The sequence below is a fragment of the Pristiophorus japonicus genome, chromosome 3 (genome assembly GCF_044704955.1).
Source record: "Pristiophorus japonicus isolate sPriJap1 chromosome 3, sPriJap1.hap1, whole genome shotgun sequence".
In the NCBI taxonomy this organism is placed as follows: domain Eukaryota; kingdom Metazoa; phylum Chordata; class Chondrichthyes; family Pristiophoridae; genus Pristiophorus; species Pristiophorus japonicus.
This window is the reverse complement of record NC_091979.1, coordinates 95630628-95653886: the sequence shown is the minus strand read 5'-3', so window position 1 is coordinate 95653886 and position 23259 is coordinate 95630628. Positions and strand designations below refer to the sequence as shown.

Here is a 23259-nt window from a genome sequence, read left to right as displayed (position 1 = left end):
TCTTAAAAATAGTCAGAAAGGGAAGGTGAGCCGATTAGGGACCTAATAGGACGTCATCCTGTGGAGGCAGGGTACATGGCTGAGGTATTAAATGAGTACTCCGTCTTCACAAAAGAGGATGCCGCCAATATCACAGTAAAGGAGGAGAGGATAGAGAACTTGGAGAGGATAAAAATAGATAAAGAGGAGGTACTTAAAAGGTTAGCAGTGCTCAAAGTAGAAAAGTCACCCGGTCCAGATGGAATGCATCCTAAATTGCTGATGAAAATAAGAGTGCAAATAGCGGAGGCTCTGGCCACAATCTTTCAATCGTCCCTGTTTGTGGAAGTGGTGCCAGAGAACAGGAGGGTTGCAAATGTTACACACCTGCCCAAAAAAGGGGAGAGGGATAAACAAAAATAAAAAGATGAAAGAAGTTGGGATTAGAGAAGAGAAGGTTAAGGAGAAATTTAGTTGTCGTGATAAAAATTGAGTGGTTTTGGTAGAGTAGATGGAAAAAAACTGTTTATACTGGTAGGAGAGACGGTAACCAGAGGATACAGATTAAGTTGATTGGCAAAAGACCAGGGGAGATGAGAATTTTTTTATGCAGCAAGTTATGATTTGAAATGCACTGCCTGAAACGGTGGTGAAAGCAGATTCAATAGTAACTTTCAAAAGGGAATTGTATATATTATTAAAAAGGAAAAATTTGCAGGGCAATGGGGGAAAAGCAGAAGAGTGGGACTAATTGGATAGCTCTCAAAGAGCTGTCACAGGCAAGATGGGCCAAATGTCGTCGTCCTGTGTTGTTTTTTGTTGCACTGAATATTGTTTTCCTCACTTAGCTCTCACAGCAGCGGCAGGCAGAGGTAAACTGGAAGTATGTGAACTTCTCCTGCAACAAGGAGCTGTGGTATCCCATCCCAATCGAAGGGGAATTGCTCCAGTATTTTGTGCAGCAAGACAAGGTCATTGGCAGGTAGTATAAATGCTATTTTTGTTGCATTGATTTTTTTTTGCTTGGAAAAATAATTTGTTGTTTAAGGTACAAAATTTTTTTTAGTATTAGCTGATTTTGAATAGCTGGTAAAGTCTCCGCCGCTTATAAAGGACATATTGGTGCTAACGATTTTCCCACTACACATGTTCGACTGTTTATCCCCTACATCTGCAACACTTATGATGTTCAGCAGAAAGAACTGAAATATCAATTAAATAGATTTAATGCTAAAATATCAACAGCTATGTATAATTTTTAAAATTAAAGATTCAGCCATTCCTTTTGTAGAAGAACGTAATGATTTTGGATATTTGAGAATATTCCTTAGGTAGGTGTAGTCAGAAAGCTGAAAAATAAATGATAAGTGAAGTACAGTTTTAAGGAAAGGTTATCTGCCCTGTATTTTGGACCTTCATAAGGTCCTATTTACCTTGTTATTGCAGACAGTGGTGAGTCGTGTAAACTGTAACCTGATGCCAGTTTTAGGTGATTAAGTATACAAGGTAATTGCACCTTATTAAAGTGCGAACTACTGAGTGAATGGCTGTTTCTGCACAAAATAACAAACATGCTAAATGCACTGTAATTGACTATAATGGAAAATAGTTAGCACTGTTTGGCTGATTTAAACAATTACTTGATTTAAACATGGGCAGTTTAAGTGGTGAAGACTAATACCTACCGATACTGTGCTGCATTAATTTTTTGTTTTGTGAAAATTTAGATTGCTGACCTATTGTTTCAGCATGGTGCTGATGTGAACACAACAGATAAGCAGGGACGTACACCACTTATGGTGGCTTCTTGCGAAGGGCACGTGAGCACTGTTGAGTTTCTACTTTCAAAAGGTAAACTATCTTCAATCTTTGTTATATTGTGCAGTTACATTTTCTGCTAAGTATCAATATTCAATTTGGTTTTGGTCTTTAGGTGCTTCCATATCTTCGGTAGATAAAGAAGGATTGACTCCCTTGAGTTGGTCCTGCCTGAAAGGACAAAAACCTGTGGTTCAGACTTTGGTGGAGAGGGGTGCAGCTATTGACCACATAGATAAGAATGGTCGCACTCCTCTAGATCTAGCAGCTTTTTATGGCGATTCTGACATTGTGAGTATTACCAAACTTTGCTTGTGGTATATAGACATATGTATTAACGTTGTGTTGGGTTTGGTGATAAAGTATTGCTCAGCACTGGTAAACAAGTAGGTTTTCAAATTGAAAAGCCCTTTGTTCTAAATCATTAATACAAGGTTATAGTTTTCTCATTAGTGGATTGGCTCCACTCATACATTTAATGAGTAAAACAATTATTTTAATGGGTCATGCATATTTCCACACAATACAATACAGATATTAGTTGCACGTATTCAAGCACTGGATCAGGGAAACTTTGTATGACTTAACCAAGTAAAAGCATTGGCAGTAAGAAATTAACATTTTACATGTTATTTAATGTAATGGTTGAATTTAAAATGATATATTAGTATTTATTTGAGTCTTGATAGCAACTGTCGCAGGCTATTCACCTGAAGGATGCATAACAGCTAAACACTAATCTGGGACGGCGAGATGAATTGTGGTTCCCATATCAGATTGAATCTGGGACCTTTCTAGCCTATAGGACTCAGTGGATAAACATGCTATGCAATCAGGAGTCTCTTTTGAATTAATTTGTATAATAATGAATGAACATGTTTAATAAGTTTCATATTTGCTGTGCAGGTTCAGTATCTGGTGGAAAGAGGTGCAATGATTGAGCATGTTGACTACAGTGGAATGCGTCCATTAGACAGAGCAATTGGATGCTGCAATACTTCAGTAGTGGTGATGCTGCTTAAGAAAGGTGCAAAACTAGGTATGCCTTTAAGACTGACAGGAAACAAGACTACAAAAATGAATTGATGTCGTGTTTTTCATGTTATGGTGCCATTTCTGCTCATTATTTTGACTGAGGGAAAAGGGGAGCAGGTTTCTTCGAGACATCTACATAGCTTAATTTTCTGTAAACTTGTTTCATTGTTACTGTCATTGAAAATCTGAAATTTCCTGGTTTCAAAAAAAATCTGTGCAATTTGATGCTCAGTATTTTGTTATTCAGATAATCCAGTTCAGTATGGTCCATATGAAAATCCTAATCCTGTCCCATTCAAACACTTTGTGAATTGATTTATTTTCAATAAGAATTGTCAGATGTATTTGCCACTTTGGATAGAAAAGTATTAGACCATTATTTGTTTATAATGCAAATATTTTATGCAGCTTATTTTACATCCAAGTTATTTACATTTTACTACAATAATGGAATGACGGTTTTAATTCAACTTGAATAATTGTCTTTTTTAAATACACAGCATATTTGTTAATTGGCTAATTAACAAATTCTTAATGGACACTAGTTATGCATTGAACATTATGTTAATTTAATTGGCAGAAATAATTTGTCTCCTGAACAACACCAGATAGTAAGGATTTTAATTGACAGTGGAGAAAGATTACTAATTGCTTTGTTCTCGTGTGGATTGATAGCCTAATGTGCATCAGGTTTACACTGTATACATAAGGAAAACAAATAATTTGATGTCCTTTAATTATTAGGTAATATGTCAGAGTCCATTAAACTAACAATTTTTGTTAGATAAGGGTGTCAGGGGATGTGGAAGTATGGCAGGTAAATGGAGTTGAGGTATAGATGACCATGACATAATTGAATGACGGAGCAGGCGCGCGCAGCTGAATGGCATATTGCTGTTCCTATCACATCATTGTTGCGCTCCTTTGAAATAGTCAGATTTATACAGCAAAACATTTCGACTCATGCAACCTTTCCATTAATACGAATTGTTTCCATCATTTATATTTCAGGAACCATGTATGAAAAGCTGACAGTTTTTGGTATTTTCATTCCTGGAGCACTTCTTGTGTTTACAGTTACATTTACTAACCAAATGACAAGGATCCATAAGTACCATTACTGACAGAACTATTCATACAATGGATCTTGGTTAGAATATTGGATTTCTGACATGCTAATTTGAAATAGAGCAACTAGATTTAATCCTGTTTACAACTTTGTAATACTTTGTAACCCACATTTGGGGCCCAGTTTTGGCCATGACTTGCATCAATTTTTTTGGAGTAAGTTTTTTCTGGCATAAGTTTAAAAAGTGACATTTTCCCCAAAAAATTTGCTCCAGGGTAAGTCAGTTAGGTATGATTTTTTTTTAGTTCAGTTTCTTTTCAAAAGGGGGCATTCCCAGACATTTAGGCCAGTTTTGCCCATTTATGCCACTTTGGCCAGCGAAAACTTACTCCAAATCGACTTTGCTCAGCGTATATGGCCAGCTCTGAAAAACATTGCGGGCAGTTAAGAATTCAGCGCAGGTTAATACGTTTAAAGCACCAACAAGGCAGTAAACAAAGCACAAAAATAAGCTTCAATAACAAATTAAAAAATACAAGGAAGCTGAGTGTTATGTATGTAAACCTGTAATTACCATGTCTAACCACCAGAGGGCTTATCCCCTGGAGTCATAGGGGCCAAGTTTCTGCCTGAGTTGCTCCTGTTTTTTTGGAGCAACTGGTTTAGAATGCAGTATCTTAGAAATTTGAATTCTCGTCATTTAGTTTGCTCCAGTTCTAGTCAGTTAGAACAGTTTCACTTTGGAACAGAATTTTTTTTGGCCAGTCTGGCCACTTACGCCTGTTTTCAAAGTTTAGGCAGTGAAAACTTACTCCAAACTAACTTAGAATGGAGTAAGTGAAGATTTTTGTACGTTCGAAAAAACCTTGTCTACACTTTAGAAAATCAGGCGTAGGTTACAAATTAGGCGTAGGGAATGGGGGGGGGGGGGGGTTTAAAGGGAAGTTTACAAACATTAAACGCTTCAGTTTTACAAATAAAGAGCCATCATCAATAATAAATGATAAATACATCAATAAATCAACCAATAAATCAATCAAAAAAAATTAATAAATTTAAAAAAATTAAAAAAATCAATAAATAAAACATTTTCTACTTACCGACTGCAGCACCGGGAGTCCTCCAACAGCGTGCTGGGACGGCCCCCCCAGTGTATCTCTGTCAGTGTCTTTATCTCTCTGTCTGTGTGTGTCTCTATCTCTCTCTCTCTCTCTCTCTCACTCTCTGTCAGTGTTTGTGTTTCTGACAGTGAGGGGAGGGGGGTGGGGGGGTAGATGGAGGTGGGGTAGAGGGAGGTGGAGGGAGGTGGGGTAGAAAAAGGGGTGGTGGGGGTAGAGGGGTGGTGGGGGTAGAGGGGTAGTGTGGGGGTGGGGGTAGAAGGAGGTGGTGGGGGTGGGGGTAGAGGGGTAGTGGGGGGGTGGGGGTAGAGGGGTAGTAGGGGGGTGGGGGTAGAGGGGTAGTGGGGGGGGTGGGGGTAGTGGGGGTAGTGGTGGGGGTAGTGGGGTTGGGGGGGAGGAGGAGAAGGAGGTGGGGTGAAGAGGGGGGGAGGATGGATGGAGGGAGGGGAGGGGAGAGGAGGGAGGGAGGGAAGGAGAGAGGATGGAGGGAAGGAGGGAGGGAGGGAGAAAAGGAGGCTGGAGGGAGGGAGGGAGAGAAGGAGGCTGAACGGAGGAAGGGAGGGAGAGAAGGAGGCTGAATGGCTGGGCCCAAGACGTCGGGCTGGATTTGCAGGTAGGTGGCGTCGGGTCTCGGGGGGACGGTGGGGTCACGGAGATCTTGGGGGGGGGGGGGGGAGGAGGAGAGTCGCGGGGGAGGGGGGGGAAAGAGAGTCGCAGAGGGGGGGCGGGGGAGTCGTGGGGGGGGTGGGGAGAGTCGCGGGGAGGGGGGAGAGAGTCGGTGGGGGGGTAGAGCGGAGGTCGGGTCGCCGGGGAGGTGGAGAGCGGGGGTCCGGTCGGGTGGGAGGAGCTTTATGCACGCAGCCCCAGTGAGGCCATTTGGCCAGGGCTAGGGGCTGCATGCTTCGGGCCCCTCCCACCGTTTTGGGCGCCTGGAGCTACTGCACATGTGCGCCCACTGTAGCGCGCATGTGCAGAGGTCCCGGCACTGTTTTCAGCGCAGGGACCTGGCTCCGCCCCCCACAGCTTGTGCTGCGCCGCGCCCAGCTGCAGAGGACCTGCAGGGAGCCGGAGAATTGGTACGTTTTTTTTAGACGCACTTTCTGGCGCGAAAAACAGGCGTCCAGGTCCGGCGCGGCCCAGAACTTGGGCCCATAGAAACATAGAAAATAGGTGCAGGAGTAGGCCGTTCGACCCTTCGAGCCTGCACCGCCATTCAATGAGTTCATGGCTGAACTTGCAACTTCAGTACCCCATTCCTGCTTTCTCGCCATACCCCTTGATCCCCCTAGTAGTAAGGACTACATCGAACTGCTTTTTGAATATATTTAGTGAATTGGCCTCAACAACTTTCTGTGGTAGAGAATTCCACAGGTTCACCACTCTCTGGGTGAAAAAGGTTCTCCTCATCTCGGTCCTAAATGGCTTACCCCTTATCCTTTGACTGTGAACCTTGGTTCTGGACTTCCCCAACATTGGGAACATTCTTCCTGCATCTAACCTGTCTAAACCCATCAGAATTTTAAACGTTTCTATGAGATCCCCTCTCATTCTTCTGAACTCCAGTGAATACAAGCCCAGTTGATCCAGTCTTTCTTGATATGTCAGTCCCGCCATCCCGGAAATCAGTCTGGTGAACCTTTGCTGCACTCCCTCAATAGCAAGAATGTCCTTCCTCAAGTTAGGAGACCAAAACTGTACACAATACTCCAGGTGTGGCCTCACCAAGGCCCTGTACAACTGTAGCAACACCTCCCTGCCCCTGTACTCAAATCCCCTCGCTATGAAGGCCAACATGCCTATTTGCTTTCTTAACCGCCTGCTGTACCTGCATGCCAGCCTTCAATGACTGATGTACCATGACACCCAGGTCTTGTTGCACCTCCCCTTTTCCTAATCTGTCACCATTCAGATAATAGTCTGTCTCTTGTTTTTACCACCAAAGTGGATAACCTCACATTTATCCACATTATACTTCATCTTCCATGCATTTGCCCACTCACCTAACCTATCCAAGTCACTCTGCAGCCTCATAGCATCCTCCTCGCAGTTCACACTGCCACCCAACTTAGTGTCATCTGCAAATTTGGAGATACTACATTTAATCCCCTCGTCTAAATCATTAATGTACAATGTAAACAGCTGGGGCCCCACCACAGAACCTTGCGGTACCCCACTAGTCACTGCCTGCCATTCTGAAAAGTACCCATTTACTCCTACTCTTTACTTCCTGTCTGACAACCAGTTCTCAATCCACGTCAGCACACTACCCCCAATCCCATGTGTTTTAACTTTGCACATTAATCTCTTGTGTGGGACCTTGCCGAAAGCCTTCTGAAAGTCCAAATAGACCACATCAACTGGTTCTCCCTTGTCCACTCTACTGGAAACATCCTCAAAAAATTCCAGAAGAGTTGTCAAGCATGATTTCCCTTTCACAAATCCATGCTGACTTGGACCTATCATGTCACCTCTTTCCAAATGCGCTGATATGACATCCTTAATAATTGATTCCATCATTTTACCCACTACTGAGGTCAGGCTGACCGGTCTCTAATTCCCTGTTTTCTCTCTCCCTCCTTTTTTAAAAAGTGGGGTTACATTGGCTACCCTCCACTCCATAGGAACTGATCCAGAGTCAATGGAATGTTGGAAAATGACTGTCAATGCATCCGCTATTTCCAAGGCCACCTCCTTAAGTACTCTGGGATGCAGTCCATCAGGCCCTGGGGATTTATCGGCCTTCAATCCCATCAATTTCCCCAACAAAATTTCCCGACTAATAAGGATTTCCCTCAGTTCCTCCTTCTTACTAGACCCTCTGACCCCTTTTATATCCAGAAGGTTGTTTGTGTCCTCCTTAGTGAATACCGAACCAAAGTACTTGTTCAATTGGTCTGCCATTTCTTTGTTCCCCATTATGACTTCCCCTGATTCTGACTGCAGGGGACCTACGTTTGTCTTTACTCACCTTTTTCTCTTTACATACCTATAGAAACTTTTGCAGTCCGTCTTAATGTTCCCTGCAAGCTTCCTCTCGTACTCTATTTTCCCTGCCCTAATCAAACACTTTGTCCTCCTCTGCTGAGTTCTAAATTTCTCCCAGTCGCTGGGTTCACTGCTATTTCTGGCCAATTTGTATGCCACTTCCTTGGCTTTAATACTATCCCTGATTTCTCTTGATAGCCACGGTTGAGCCACCTTCCCTTTTTTATTTTTACGCCAGACAGGGATGTACAATTGTCTGCCATTGCCCATCCACCCCTTAAGTATCATTCGCCAATCTATCCTAGCCAATTCACGCCTCATACCTTCAAAGTTAGCCTTCTTTAAGTTCTGGACCATGGTCTCTGAATTAACTGTTTCATTCTCCATCCTAATGTAGAATTCCACCATATTATGGTCACTCATCCCCAAGGGCCCTCGCACAACGAGATTGCTAATTAAACCTCTCTCATTACACAATACCCAGTCTAAGATGGCCTCCCCCCTAGTTGGTTCCTCAACATATTGGTCTAGAAAACCATCCCTTATGCACTCCAGGAAATCCTCCTCCACCATATTGCTTCCAGTTTGGTTAGCCCAATCTATATGTATATTAAAGTCACCCATGATAACTGCTGCACCTTTATTGCATGCACCCCTAATTTCCTGTTTGATGCCCTCCCCAACATCACTGCTACTGTTTGGAGGTCTGTACACAACTCCCACTAACTTTTTTTGCCCTTTGGTGTTCTGCAGCTCTACCCATATAGATTCCACATTATCCAAGCTAATGTCCTTCCTAACTATTGCATTAATCTCCTCTTGAACCAGCAATGCTACCTCACCTCCTTTTCCTTTTATTCTATCCTTCCTGAATGTTGAATACCCATGGATGTTGAGTTCCCAGCCCTGATCATCCTGGAGCCACGTTTCTGTAATCCCAATCACATCATATCTGTTAACATCTATTTGCACAGTTAATTCATCCAGCTTATTACGGATACTCCTTGCATTAAGACACACAGCCTTCAGGCTTTTTTTTTAAACACCCTTTGTCCTTTTAGAATTATGATGTAGTGTGGTCCTTTTTGTTTCTTGCCTTTGTTTACTCGGCCTTCCACTACTGCTTTTTACCTTTCTACCATCTGTTTCTGACTCCATATTACTTCGCCCTATCTCGCTGCATAGGTTCCCATCCCTTGGGAGCACCTGTATATAAGGAGGTCTCACAGGCTGGAGAGGCACTCTTCGATCTGTAATAAAGGTCACACTTACTTTGAGCTTGCAGTATCTAGTCTGACTCCTTATCTAAGACTTAAGACCGAGGACCTGCACCAAGACTTACAAAGCACTAAACAAACCATAAAAAGTAATAAGCAATCAATAACAAATAAAAAAATAGAAGTCCTACCTTGGCCAGGGAAGTCAGCGGGCCGGCCGGCCGCCCGGTGTGGGAGACCACTCGGCCGGGGATAGGGTGCGGCGAAGATTGGGGCGTCCCTTCGGCCAGAGATAGGGTGCGGAGAATCATCGGGTCCTGCTCACAGCCCGCAAGCCACACTGGGAGGGCGGAGCATGCGCGCAGCCTTCACTGCGCATGCGCGCAGCTGCCGGCAGTACTTTCTGCGCTGGCCTGTTGCTCCGCCCCCCCCCTCACTTAACCAGCAATGCCACGCTAGGACACCGCAGAATCGGCAGAGCAGGTAGGATGGGGCCCCTTTTTTCGGCGCCGTTTCCATCGCGCAAATCGGTGCATTTAAGAAAAGTGCGCCGACAAAAGGGGTTGGGAAAATTTGGGCCCTTGGTTTCTCTGAAAAGGACAGGACAAATACCTCGGCATCCTCTGAGCCTCTCAATTTTTCCTTGATCCAATTACTAAACCACTTATTGTCGAGATAAAATAGCATCTGGTGCCAACTAATACTGGCGTAAGGTAAATGACTAAACTGTTGGTCTTCCAATTGGTGCACAGCTAATCACATGATAGATGCAAATATTTCCCATCTTGGCTTACCATAAGGAAAAACTATGCAGTTGCCCTCCATCCTCACTTCATTGCAGCTAATAGTATGCTGCCACGCAGCTGCCAATGGCTCAGTATTGACCAGGTTTCAATCCAGCCCCGAGTTGAATTTTGTAAAAGATTGCAAACGGCTGAATCAGCATGAACTGACTTTGTTGAGCATCTTTCTCCTGACTTGACTCCTGAAAATGTAAGGATAATTCAAGACCGTTCACCTGTAAACCTATTTACACAATAGCCTCAACAGTTTATAGATACGAAAAGTTTCTGAACACAGTTCATACAGACTGCCAGTACCTTACCTCTTCCAACATTGGTGTTAATTGACACCAGCTTTTCATCAACACCAGCTGAGACCGTGGAAAAGGAAATCTCATCAGCTTCACTTCAGAGGCAGTTTGAGCCATCACACCTAATTTACACTCCCAAGTTTAGTGTCAATGTGAAATGTTTCAGCTTCACAGAAGCTCTTAACTTGCGAGTGGATGTACTACTACATACCAAGGCCTAATGTACTTTCTTTTGATTGACATACAATTATGTTCATGAAAATTTTAATTCCAGTTTGAGACTATATCATGGATTTTCCACATGGAGAACTGTGTATGTTCATTGACGTGTCATATAACTTCTAGTCGTATGTCAACTGTATCCATGGTGAATATATGCGTGGCATATTTTCTGTTTACACCGCGGCTTTGGATCCAAAATTAGCTCAGTGGCAGGCAGCAAACGGTAATGGTTGAGAGGAGCTTTTGTGACTGGAGGTTGTTTCCAGTGGGGTTCCTCAGGGCTCAGTACCAGGAGAGGCAAGGGCCCAGGGGCAGCACGGGCCGGCCCACACTGCGATATATATGCGCACTAGGTCCGTGCAGCGGAGCTGGTCTCCAGTTAGTCTTGGGTAATCCTTGCCACTGGACCAAGACCTAGCTCTGTCAAGCCCGTGTGGTGGCTGGTGTGCAATGGCCACCCCATGTTAAAAAAAAATCCACGCACAAGCATCTTCCACCCTCCAAGATGTAGTTCGGGATCTGGAATATTAGGTCCTTCATTGAAACACCTGTGAACTCATCCCTTTTTGGCGTGGAAGCAAGTCATCCTCACTTCGAGGGACTGCCTATGATGATGATCATGATGATGGTCAGGTGTTTTCTCTGAATGTGTGGAGCGTGGAGGCCGCAACCTGCGTGAGAACATCAGCAGCAGGTCGAGGCCATAAAAGGAGCAGCACGGAGGCCCCGGGAGCAGTGTGGAGGCAATCTACTTCAGAGAGCAGCGCGAGCTGGTGCAGGAAGGTGATGGCAGCAAAGAGTGACGTCATCAAGGTCCAGGTCGGTGATTGGAGCGTGGGCAGACACAGCAGGAGCGGCGAGGTCAGGGCAAAGAAGCAGCGAGAGACTAGAGGGACATGATCGGGGCCCAGGAGAAGCGTGAGCTCGGGGCAAGGGGCAGCATGAGCCAGCCCACACTGCGATATGTGTGTGCACTCGGTCCGTGCAGCAGAGCAAGTCTCCAGTCATCTTGGATAATCCTTGCCACTGGACCAAGACCTAGCTCTGTCAAGCCCGTATGGTGGCTGGTGTGCAATAGCCATCACACGTTAAAAAAAATCCACGCACAGGCATCTTCCACCCTTCAGGATGTAGTTTGTGAACTTATCCTTTTTTGGCGTGGAAGCAAGTCATCCTCGTTTGGCTTGTATTCACTGGAGTTTAGAAGGATGAGGGTGGATCTCATCGAAACATATAAACATATAAACTTCTGACGGGACTGGACAAGTTAGATGCAGGAAGAATGTTCCCGATGTTGGGGAAATCCAGAACCAGGGGACATAGTCTAAGGATAAGGGGTAAGCCATTTAGGACTGAGATGAGGAGAAACTTCTTCACTCAAGAGTTGTTAATCTGTGGAATTCCCTGCCGCAGAGAGTTGTTGATGCCAGTTCATTGGATATATTCAAGAGGGAGTTAGATATGGCCCTTACGGCTAAAGGGATCAAGGGGTATGGAGAGAAAGCAGGAAAGGGGTACTGAGGTGAATGATCAGCCATGATCTTATTGAATGGTGGTGCAGGTTCGAAGGGCCGAATGGCCTACTCCTGCACCTATTTTCTATGTTTCGAGGAACTGACTATGATGATGGGTCAGGTGTAATGAGCCAAGATTTTCCTCTCCATTATTTTTTAAATTTTAAATGGATTAATGCAGGCATTAAAATAAAACATATTGGAAAATCTAGGCTGTTATTAAAATGATTATCGTTTTAAAGTTTTTAAAAAATGTATGGGAAATAAGGGATTGTGTTGGAGATTATCTTGTAAATAAATTGCATCCATCAGTTCTAGAGACCAAAATCCCTGTATAATTTGCATTTAACAGTTTGTGATGTGCTTCTTTGTTCTTGATAAACTTATTCGCCGGGAATTTGCTATCAGTGGCGAAGCGACGGCGATCGCTGCTGACCTCCAAGAAAGTTGCCCACAAAGATCTTGTGATCTCTCTGATGAAAACTTTACGTTTCTCGAACTTAATTTGATTGTGGCGTTTTCGAAAGGCAGAGCAGCAGTGATGTCATCAAGTTGTCTAAGCAGCTAATCACAATGAAAAATTCTCACACAGCAAATCAGGAAATAAAAAGCACTGATTATCAATTCACTTTAAAAAATGTTTACAGAGTCTGAAATTAAGATTGGGAGAGGCACATGAGGTTATGGTAGAAGCTGAAATATCAAACTTTAAAAATATATATTTTTTATTATTTTGAAAAACCAGTAATTTTTATCATGGAAAAATTTGACATTTCACAAATCTAAAATTACTTTTTCAGGGCCAGAACTGTTGCTCAGCAGTCAATATGCCGTTAAAACCCCAGTTAGACCTATTCCAACATGGCTTAACTTTTTATGTGGTGTTTAACAGCGATATTAAAGCAGAAAAGCTTTCGCTTTTGTCATTTCAACTGATTTCATTGATTGCCGGCTGTGGGGAGTTCTACAGGGGAGCCTGTGGCGGAGCAGGGAATGACTGACAGCAACTTCAGGATTGTTATGTTTATCTATGCATGCGTTAAATCCTGAAGTTATGGTCCGTTTCAGAGGAGTAATAACAGCGAACGCTGAAAGTTTTGCTGTCATCACTGCAAAATCCGGGCCATTCTTTTTCTTCCAATTTTAATTTATTCTTTCCATGTAATATAGGTACTTACCAAGATGGCTTGCTTTTGCAAGTAAGCTGTAAGTACATAAGAACATAAGAAATGGGAGCCAGAGGAGGCAATACGGGCCCTCGAACCTGCTCTGCCATTCAATAAGATCATGGCTGATCTGATCTTTTCCTCAACTCTACTTTCCTGCCTGTTCCCCATAACCCTTGACGCCCCTATAGTTCAGGAATCTGTCCATCTCAGTCTTGAATATATTCAATAACTCAGCTTCCACAGCTCTCTGGGGTAGAGAATTCCAAAGATTCACGACCCTCAGAGAAGAAATTCCTCTTTATCTCCGTCTTAAATGGGTGCCCCCTTATTCTGAAACTATGCCCCCTAGTTCTAGATTCCCCCATGAGGGGAAACATCCTCTCAGCATCTACCTCGTCAAGCCCCCTCAGAATCTTACATGTTTCAGTAAAATCTCCTCTCATTCTTCTAAACTCCAATGAGTACAGACCCAACCTGCTCAATCTTTCCTCAGAAGACAACCCCTTCATCTCTGTAATCAACCTTGTGAACTTTCTCTGAACTGCCTCCATTGCAAAATAAGGAGAGAAAAACTGTACACAGTACTCTAGGTGTGGTCTCACCACACAGTTTGTAGCAAGACTTCCCTACTTTTATACTCCATCCCCTTTGCAATAAAGGCCAACATTCCATTTGCCTTCCTAATAACCTGCTGTACCTGCATGCTAACATTTTGTATTTCATGTACGAGGACACCCTGTTCCCTCGCTACCTTAGCATTCTGTAGTCTCTTCCATTTAAATAATATTTTGCTTTTCTATTCTTCCTACCAAAGTGGATAACCTCACATTTTCCCACATTATAATCCATCTGCCAATTTTTTGTCCACTTGCTTAACCTATCTATATCCTTTGCAGATTGTTTGTGTCCTCCTCACAACTTGCTTTCCCACCTATCTTTGTATCATCAGCAAATTTGGCTACAATGCACTCTGTCCCTTCATCCAAGTCATTAATATAGATTGTAAATAGTTGAGGCCCCAGCACTGATCCCTGTGGCACCCACTTGTTACAGTTTGCCAACCTGAAAATGACCTATTTATCCCGACTCTCTTTTCTGTTAGTTAGCCAATTCTATATCCATTGTTCTGTTAGGTAGACAATCCTCTATCCATACTTTAATTGCTTCCCACACCCTTGGTGCTGCTTCCTCCTCAGACATCTGTGTGCCCAGTTTTCTCTGACAGAATATGCCCTCAAACACCTTGGCTGGACACTGATGTGACTGTGTAAATATTCTTGAAGAATTTTCTTAAAACTGCATTACTCTGCTTTTTAATGCTATTAGCAATAAAGTTGCACATTGCCACAGTGATTATTTTTAATAAAATATCTCAAATAGTACCAATTCTGTGGCAGAACAGGCTTTAAATGTATATTTTGGAATTTTAATTTCCAGCATTTCTGAATAAAGCGATCAACATCCATTGACTTATGAATAAATTAGTGCTTTTTAAGAAAAAAGTAGTTCATTAATACTTACACCCATACCTGGTTGAGCTTTTCCTACTATGTTGTTTACAGAAGACTATGATTAATTTCATAAAACAGAGTACTTTATTATTTTTCAACTAAGTGCACAGTGAAAAAAAGTCTTTGTTGCAGCAATATTTGATAAATTAATCATATTGCCAGTATGATTTTCAATAGGGCACCTTGCTTTAATTATAAATGTAAACTTGAAAAATAAGCCGTCACAACTGTAAGGTAAATAAGCTTTTTGTATGGAAGTCAAGGCCAATTATATTTACTTTTTTCGTTTAACTTTTTCCTACTTTATATTAACTTTTTCCTACTTTCATTCCCCTTTCCTTAAATGCTTCCATTAATACGTTATAAAGGCAACAGAAGTTCTTATGACTGCTCAGGTATTGGTTTTAAACAGAATTTGCTCTTTTTTTTTGTCCTAGCTAATGATGTCTTATAACTTTACAAATTTTCTATGTAAGGGTATGACCATGTCCTTTTCTAAAATGAAGACATATTACTCGTGTAGGTAATGCAGCTTGGGCAATGGCCACGTCCAAACCAGACATCCTGATCATTTTATTACAGAAACTAATGGAAGAGGGAAATCTACTTTATAAGGTACGGTCTAATCGTCTTTTGAAATGTCATATGTGACTTACGATAATGCACATATCTTTCTCCGATAAATATATTTCAGAAAGTGTTGTTCCTTCAAGACACATTATGCTGTGATAATACTCTAACTCAATCCTTACCAAGACCTCAAAGCTATGGAACTTCTTACCTTGCACAGTCTTCGCTTCCTCTTAGATTATAGGGGCTTTTAAAATCCAACCTTGCATCATTTAATCACTGCTTCCTGATCCACCTTGTCTTCTCTTCTACTGTTGTTAACCTTGGTAGTGTCCTGCACTAATAAAGGTTTCTCAAGTTTAAAAAAAAAATGAATCCAGAGTGATGGTCTCTGAAAACTGCAATTCCTACAACATTTATGTGTTCATATTTTTATTAAGGGCCATAGTTAGAATATAGCCCCATTTTACTTCTATTACAATGGAAATTCTTCTTCCTTCTTTGGACCCTCAGATAACACTAGAATGGGAACAAGGCTTGGTATTGCCCGATCCATCCGATTTTTATTAAGGTTTAAAACATTTACTTGCATTGTTCACTGTGGATTATTTAAATACTATTCCACGCATGGTCACATCTTTACTACCAGCCTTTGACACTTGTCAAGTGTGGGAACCCTGGATAAATTTTTACCTTTCATAACACAGGTGCGGAGGCCACTTGTTGTGACCCTGGCACTGCCTGGTTGACATCACCTATTTTCGTGCAGACCAGGGTTTGCACCTGTAACCTTCCTGGTCTGTGGGGTTTAATTACTTTTTGGATAAACTCACTGAGCCATCACATAGATGAAACCATTTAGTCATAAATATCAACAATGAGTTTCAGCAAACTATTCTACCATGAAGAACACCACAACCTAGCCCAATGCTGACCTTTCAATAGTTGCAGCAAGAGCCTCTCTATGGTGCTGTGTCATGGAGCACAGGCTCTTTCTTAATTATTCCTTAAGTTTCTTTGTTGAAGCAGTCTCAAGTTCTTGTTTTGGTGAATTGCTAAGCTTATGATGGTTTTGGCTCTCGAGGAAAGTGAGATCCAGCTTATTGTGGGACTAGCATATCAACTAAACCATCCTTAGGCCTCATCCAGATTCTAACAAGCAATCTAATTTTCAACTTCTTCAACTATTTTATCCATCTCCCACCCATTTGGAACTACGCTGTTGATTCTGCAATGCAAGTGCCTGAAGGGCTTAATCCTTTGAAATGGTGTACACCAAACCACTCATCTATGATCCCAAAATCCTATGCAAAGTCATTTCCAAACAAACATGAGCTAACTGGCTAGTAGAATGTAATCTTCACTGCTATCTTCTCACTAGTAGGAAACATTCAAGCTCAGTTAAGTGGATGGAGGTGGAGATCAGCATTCAAAAGAACATAAGAAATAGGAGCAGGCATAGGGCATTTGGCTCCTCAAGCCTGCTCCGCCATTTAATAAGATCATGGCTGATCTGATCTTGGGCTCAATTCCATTTCCCTACCCGCTACCCATAATCCTTCACTCCCTTATCGTTCAAAAATCTGTCCACCTGCACCTTAAATATATTCAATGACCCAGCCTCCACAGCTCTGTGGGGCAGAGAATTCCACTGATTTACAACCCTCAAAGAAGAAATTCCTCCTCTCGGTTCTAAATGGATGACCCCTTGTTCTTAAAGCTATGCCCGCTAGTTCGAGATTCCCCCATGAGTGGAAACATCCTCTCTGCATCTACCTTGTCGAGCCCCCTCAGTATCTTCTATGTTTCAGTAAGATCATCTCTCATTCTTCTAAACTCCAATGAATATAGTCCTCACCTTATTCATAAGTGAACCTCTTCATCTCAGGAACCAACCTAGTGAACCTTCTCTGAACTGCCTCCAATACAAGTATATCCCTCCTTAAATACGGAGACCAAAACTGTACGCAGTACTCTAGAAACATATAGAATCATAGAAAATAGGTGCAGGAGTAGGCATTCGGCCCTTCGAGCCTGCATCGCCATTTAATGAGTTCATGGCTGAACATGCAACTTCAGTACCCCCTTCCTGCTTTCTCGCCATACCCCTTGATCCCCCTAGTAGTAAGGACTTCATCTAACTCCCTTTTGAATATATTTAGTGAATTGGCCTCAACAACTTTCTGTGGTAGAGAATTCCACAGGTTCACCACTCTGGGTGAAGAAGTTTCTCCTCATCTCGATCCTAAATGGCTTACCCCTTATCATGTGTGGTCTCACCAATACCCTGTGCAGTTGTAGCAGGACTTCCCTGCTTTTATACTCCAACCTCCTTGCAATAAAGGCTACTAATGGAATATTCCATTTGCCTTCCTGATTACTTGCTCTACCTGCATACTAACTTTGTGTTTCATGCACAAGGAGCCCCAGGTTCCCCTCTCCTGCAGCATTTTGTAATCTCTCTCCACTTGAATAATAATTAGCTTTTTTATTTTTCCTGCCAAAGTCTATAACCTCACACTTTCTCGCATTATACTCAATCTTCCAAATGTTTGCCCACTCACTTAGCCTATCGATATCCCTTTGCAGATTATTTATGTTCTCCTCGCAACTTGCTTTCCCACCTATCTTTGTATCATCAGCAAACTCGGCTACATTACACTCTGTCCCTTCATCCAAGTCATTAATATAGACTGTAAATAGTTGGGGCCCCAACACCAATCCCTGTGGCAGCCTACTTGTTACCATTTGCCAGCCGGAAAAATGACCCATTTATCCTGACTCTTGCTAGTTAGCCAATCTTCTATCCATGCAAATATATTACCCCCAACCTTATGAGCTCTTGTGCAGTAATCTTTTATGTGGCGCCTTATTGAAAGCCTTCTGGAAATCCAAATACAGCACATCCACTGGTTCCCCCTTATCCACCCTGCTCGTTACATCCTCAAAGAACTCCAGGAAAATTGTCAAACATGATTTCCCTGTTATAAAACCATGCTGACTCTGCTTGATTGAATTATGCTTTTCTAAATGTCCCGCTACTGCTTCCTTAATAATGGACTCCAGCATTTTCCCAACGCCAGATGTTAGGCTAACTTTCTAGTTTCCTGCTTTATGCCTGCTTCCTTTTTTAAATAGGGACGTTACATTTGCGGTTTTCCAATCCGCTGGGACTGCCCCAGAATCCAGGGAATTTTGGTAGATTACAACCAATGCATCCACTATCTCTGCAGCCACTTCTCTGCATGACACATGACTGAAACATGTACTTGGCAGCTGAATATGTCAAAAATGAATTCGAAACATAGACATAGAAACATAGAAAATAGGTGCAGGAGTAGGCCATTCGGCCCTTTGAGCCTGCACCGCCATTCAATGAGTTCATGGCTGAACATGCAACTTCAGTACCCGATTTCTGCTTTCTCGCCATACCCCTTGATCCCCCTAGTAGTAAGGACTACATCTAACTCCTTTTTGAATATATTTAGTGAATTGGCCTCAACAACATTCTGTGGTAGAGAATTCCACAGGTTCACCACTCTCTGGTTGAAGAAGTTTCTCCTCATCTCGGTCCTAAATGACCCCTGGTTCTGGACTTCCCCAACATTGGGAGCATTCTTCCTGCATCTAACCTGTCTAAACCCGTCAGAATTTTAAACGTTTCTATGAGATCCCCTCTCATTCTTCTGAACTCCAGTGAATACAAGCCCAGTTGATCCAGTCTTTCTTGATATGTCAGTCTCGCCATCCCGGGAATCAGTCTGGTGAACCTTCGCTGCACTCCCTCAATAGCAAGAATGTCCTTCCTCAAGTTAGGAGACCAAAACTGTACACAATACTCCAGGTGTGGCCTCACCAAGGCCCTGTACAACTGTAGTAACACCTCCCTGCCCCTGTGCTCAAATCCCCTCGCTATGAAGGCCAACATGCTAGTTGCTTTCTTAACCGCCTGCTGTACCTGCATGCCAACCTTCAGTGACTGATGTACCATGATACCCAGGTCTCGTTGCACCTCCCCTTTTCCTAATCTGTCACCATTCAGATAATAGTCTGTCTCTCTGTTTTTACCACCAAAGTGGATAACCTCACATTTATCCACATTATACTTCATTGATATTTATAGTACAACAAGCCATAATATGTTTTCTCTATTACTCCTGTAGAAAGGAAAGATGAAGGAAGCAGCCCAGAGATATCAGTATGCCCTAAGAAAATTTCCACGAGAAGGATTTGGGGATGAAATGAAATCTTTTAGAGATCTGAGGGTCTCGCTTTACTTAAACCTGTCACGATGTCGGAGGAAAACTAATGTATGCTATTCTATCTGATTTCATTGAACTTCTGATTTATTTATTTAAAGTCTGACTTACTTGACATCCTTTGTTTAAACACATATTTATTTGTGTAAATGTTTTAGCAATACACAAGTTTCTGACCTGTGGTATAGCCAGAAAGTATTTCATACTTTGGTATCACTAATCTTCAACTGAGTGTCAGCTTGGCACAGTTGGTATTTTGAACCTCTGGGTCAGAAGGCTGTGTGTTTAAGTTCCATGCCAGGACTTGGAAGCCTAATCTAGCCTTGACAGCTCATGCAGGACTGTTGATTGCTGAATTCTCATGGTGTAGTCCGTCATAAGAGATGTTTAAATTTGTTTAAACAATTGTCCATATGGATTTTAGCAAGGCTTTTGACAAGATCCCACATGACAGACTGGTCAGAAAAGTAAAAGCCTGTGATTTCCAAAGGAAAGTGGTGAGTTGGATGAAAACTTGCCTCAGTGACAGGAGGCAAAGGGGGTGTAATGGTCAGGTGTTTTTATGATTGGGGGGTTCCGCAGGACTCAGTACTTGGGTGCCTTGCTTTTTGCGATGTTGATTTAGACTTCAATGTTGGGGACATGATTAAGAAGTTTGCAGCTTGTACAAAAATTGGCTGTGTTGTTGATGGTGAGGAAGAAAGCTATATACTGCAAGAAGATATTGATGGACTAGTCAGATGGGCAGAAAAGTGGCAAATGGATACTATATGGCTTAGCAAGGCCAGATTTATAGTTTGTATTTAATGTTCATAAGTTAGCAGGCTATATTGGGTGTGGATATCCATGGCTCATCTAATTGACTGGATTTGTGGCATCATATGTTCAACTCCCTTTCGAATGCTCCTCTTGGTAATGTCTGTTGTTTTGTTCCTTCAGTTGTCATCTCGTTCTGCCTTAGCTAACATGGCACATACTACTTTTTCTATATTGCTATGTTGTCAATAAATTCACTTTGCTCAGAGCCATAACCTTATAACTACTACGGTGATGCATTTCATAAGTTACTTCTATCAAGATAGAACTTTAACAAGCCATAATCTTACAGTTTCACGCTACTTCTGCTTCTGTAGAACTGTATTAAGCCTTTATACAGCCTATGTACTTTCTAAAAGATAATAGCGCTCTGGAAACTTAAGCAGCTCCTTTCATCTTTGATTCACCTGACCTTTCCTACCTTTCTGGTGCCTTTCTTGTTCTAATCTGCTTAGGGAATGGGAAAAGCATGGCAGCTTTTATCTCGTAGAATCGACTGAGACCAGCCTGTTGTGAGATTAAACCTCAACACAGTGAAAATGGTTATCTCGGTCACCAGGGTCTTTTCCCAGATATCAGTCACCTGTGTTGTCATGTTGGCTAAAATGTTGATGAGAACCAAACCTTGTTAGTTCATTTGCATTTTTAACATTCTTTAGTATTTAGCACCAGCTTAGTAGTTAATAATCCCAACCAGCGACTCCTTAAAAGTTCCTATGCTTATTATGGTCCAACTGTGGCTAACAAGAGAAATTAAAGATAGTATTAGATCAAAGGAAGAGACTTATAATGTTGCCAAAAGAGCAGTAAGCCTGAGGATTGGGAGGATTTTAGAATTCAGCAAAGGAGGACCAAGCAATTGATAAAGAAACAGAAAATAGAATGAGAAAAAAACTAGCAAGAGACATAAAAACAGACTGTAAATGCTTCTATCGGTACGTAAAAAGGAAAAGATTAGCAAAAGTAAATGTGGATCCGGAGAAATTATATTGGGGAATAAGGAAATGGCAGAGAAATTAAACAAATACTTTGTGTCTGTCTTCACGGAAGAAGATGCAAAAAAACCTGCCGGAAATAGTGGAGAACCAAGGTTCTAGCGAGAATGAGGAACTGAAAGAAATTAGTATTAATAAAAAAATAATACTGGAGAAATTAATGGAACTGACAGCAGATAAATCCCCTGGATCTGATGGCCTACATCCTAGGAATTTGAAGGAGGTGGCTATAGAGATAATGCATGCATTGGTTGTCGTCATCCAAAATTCCATAGATTCTGGAAAGATTTCCACGGATTGGAAGGTAGCAAATATAACCCCGCTATTTAAGAAAGGAGGGAGAGAGAAAACGCATTACTACAGACCAGTTAGCTTGACATCAGTAATGGGGAAAATGCTAGAATCTATTATTAACAAAGTGGTAATAGGGCACTTAGATGATAATAATAGGATTGAGCAGAGCCAACATGGATTTATGAAAGGGGAATCATGTTTAACAAATCTGTTAAGAGTTTTTTGAGGTTGTAACTAGCAGAATAGAAGGGGGAACCAGTGGATATGGTGTATTTGGATTTTCAGAAGGCATTTGATAAGGTTACCACACAAGAGGTTATTCAAAAAAAAATAGGGCTCATGGGATTGGGGGTAATATACTAGCGTGGATTGAGGATTGGTTAACGGACAGAAAACAGAGAGTAGGAATAAGCGGGTCATTTTCGGGTTGGCAGGCTGTAACTCGTGGGGTACCACAAGGATCAGTGCTTGGGCCTCAGCTATTCATAATCTATATCAATGATTTGGATGAGGGGACCAAATGTGATATATGCAAGTTTGCTGATGATACAAAGCTAAGTGGTAATGTAAGTTCTGAGGAGACTTCAAGAGGATATAGACAGGCTAAATGAGTGGGCAGGAACATGGCAAATGGAATATAATGTGGAGAAATGTGAAGTTTATCCACTTTGATAGGAAAAATAGAAAAGAGTATTTTTTAAACGGTGAGAGATTGGGAAATGTTGGTGTTCAGAGGGACCTGGGTATCCTTGTACACGAATCACTAAAAGTTAACATACAAGTACAGCAAGCAATTAAGAAAGCAAATGGTATGTTGGCCTTTATTACAGGAGGATTTGATTTTGAGGATGTTTTACTGCAATTATATAGGGCCCTGGTGAGACCACACCTGGAGTATTGTGAACAGTTTTGGTCTCCTTACCCAAGAAAGGATATACTTGCCATAGAGGGAGTGCAACGAAGGTTCGCCAGACTGATTCCTGGGATGGGAGGGATTGTCCTAGGAGGAGAGATTGCATAGACTAGGCCTATTTTGTCTAGACTTTAAAAGAATGAGAGGTGATCTCCTTGAAACATACAAAATTATTACAAAGCTTGACAGGGTAGATGCAGGAAGGATGTTTCCCCTGGCTGGGGAGTCAAGAACCAGGGGCCACAGTCTCAGAATAAGGGATCAGCCATTTAGGACTGAGATGAGGAGAAATTTCTTCACTCAGAGGGTGATGAATCTTTGGAATTCTCTACCCAGATGGCTGGGTCATTGAGTATATTCAAGACAGAGATCGCTAGATGTTTGGATATTAAGGGATATGGGGATAGTGCAGGCAAGTGTTGAGGTCGCTGATCAACCATGATCTTATTGAATGGTGGAGCATGCTCGAGGGACCAAATGGCCTACTGCTGCTCCTATTTCTGATGTTCTTATTTCAGAGCTGGGTCTTCAAGCTGACTGGTCAATTAGAATTTCAGATTGCTATCCTACAGGTTTATGACACTTGTGATTCAGTGGTTAACCAGCAATTTACTAGCTGTTTGGTCTCAGCTCATTTGTTACTGGCTTTCCTGGGGAGCTGGCTTTCCTAGAATTCAAATGT

At 42.1% G+C, this 23259-nt stretch overlaps 1 protein-coding gene across 8 annotated transcripts in view; it reads left to right on the top strand.

The window, feature by feature from the left end:
• Positions 1-23259, top strand: part of tanc1b (tetratricopeptide repeat, ankyrin repeat and coiled-coil containing 1b) — a 293922-nt gene that overhangs the window by 261433 nt on the left and 9230 nt on the right. For 5 of the 8 annotated variants that reach the window (XM_070875588.1, XM_070875589.1, XM_070875584.1 and 2 more), the window contains 7 exons: positions 828-961; positions 1707-1830; positions 1913-2088; positions 2704-2836; positions 15099-15125; positions 15254-15345; positions 19464-19610. In XM_070875588.1, the coding sequence (XP_070731689.1) occupies positions 828-961; positions 1707-1830; positions 1913-2088; positions 2704-2836; positions 15099-15125; positions 15254-15345; positions 19464-19610 (833 nt within the window). The remainder of the gene's footprint in view (positions 1-827; positions 962-1706; positions 1831-1912; positions 2089-2703; positions 2837-15098; positions 15126-15253; positions 15346-19463; positions 19611-23259) is intronic. The other 3 variants (XM_070875587.1, XM_070875590.1, XR_011592658.1) reach the window with 2 other exon arrangements.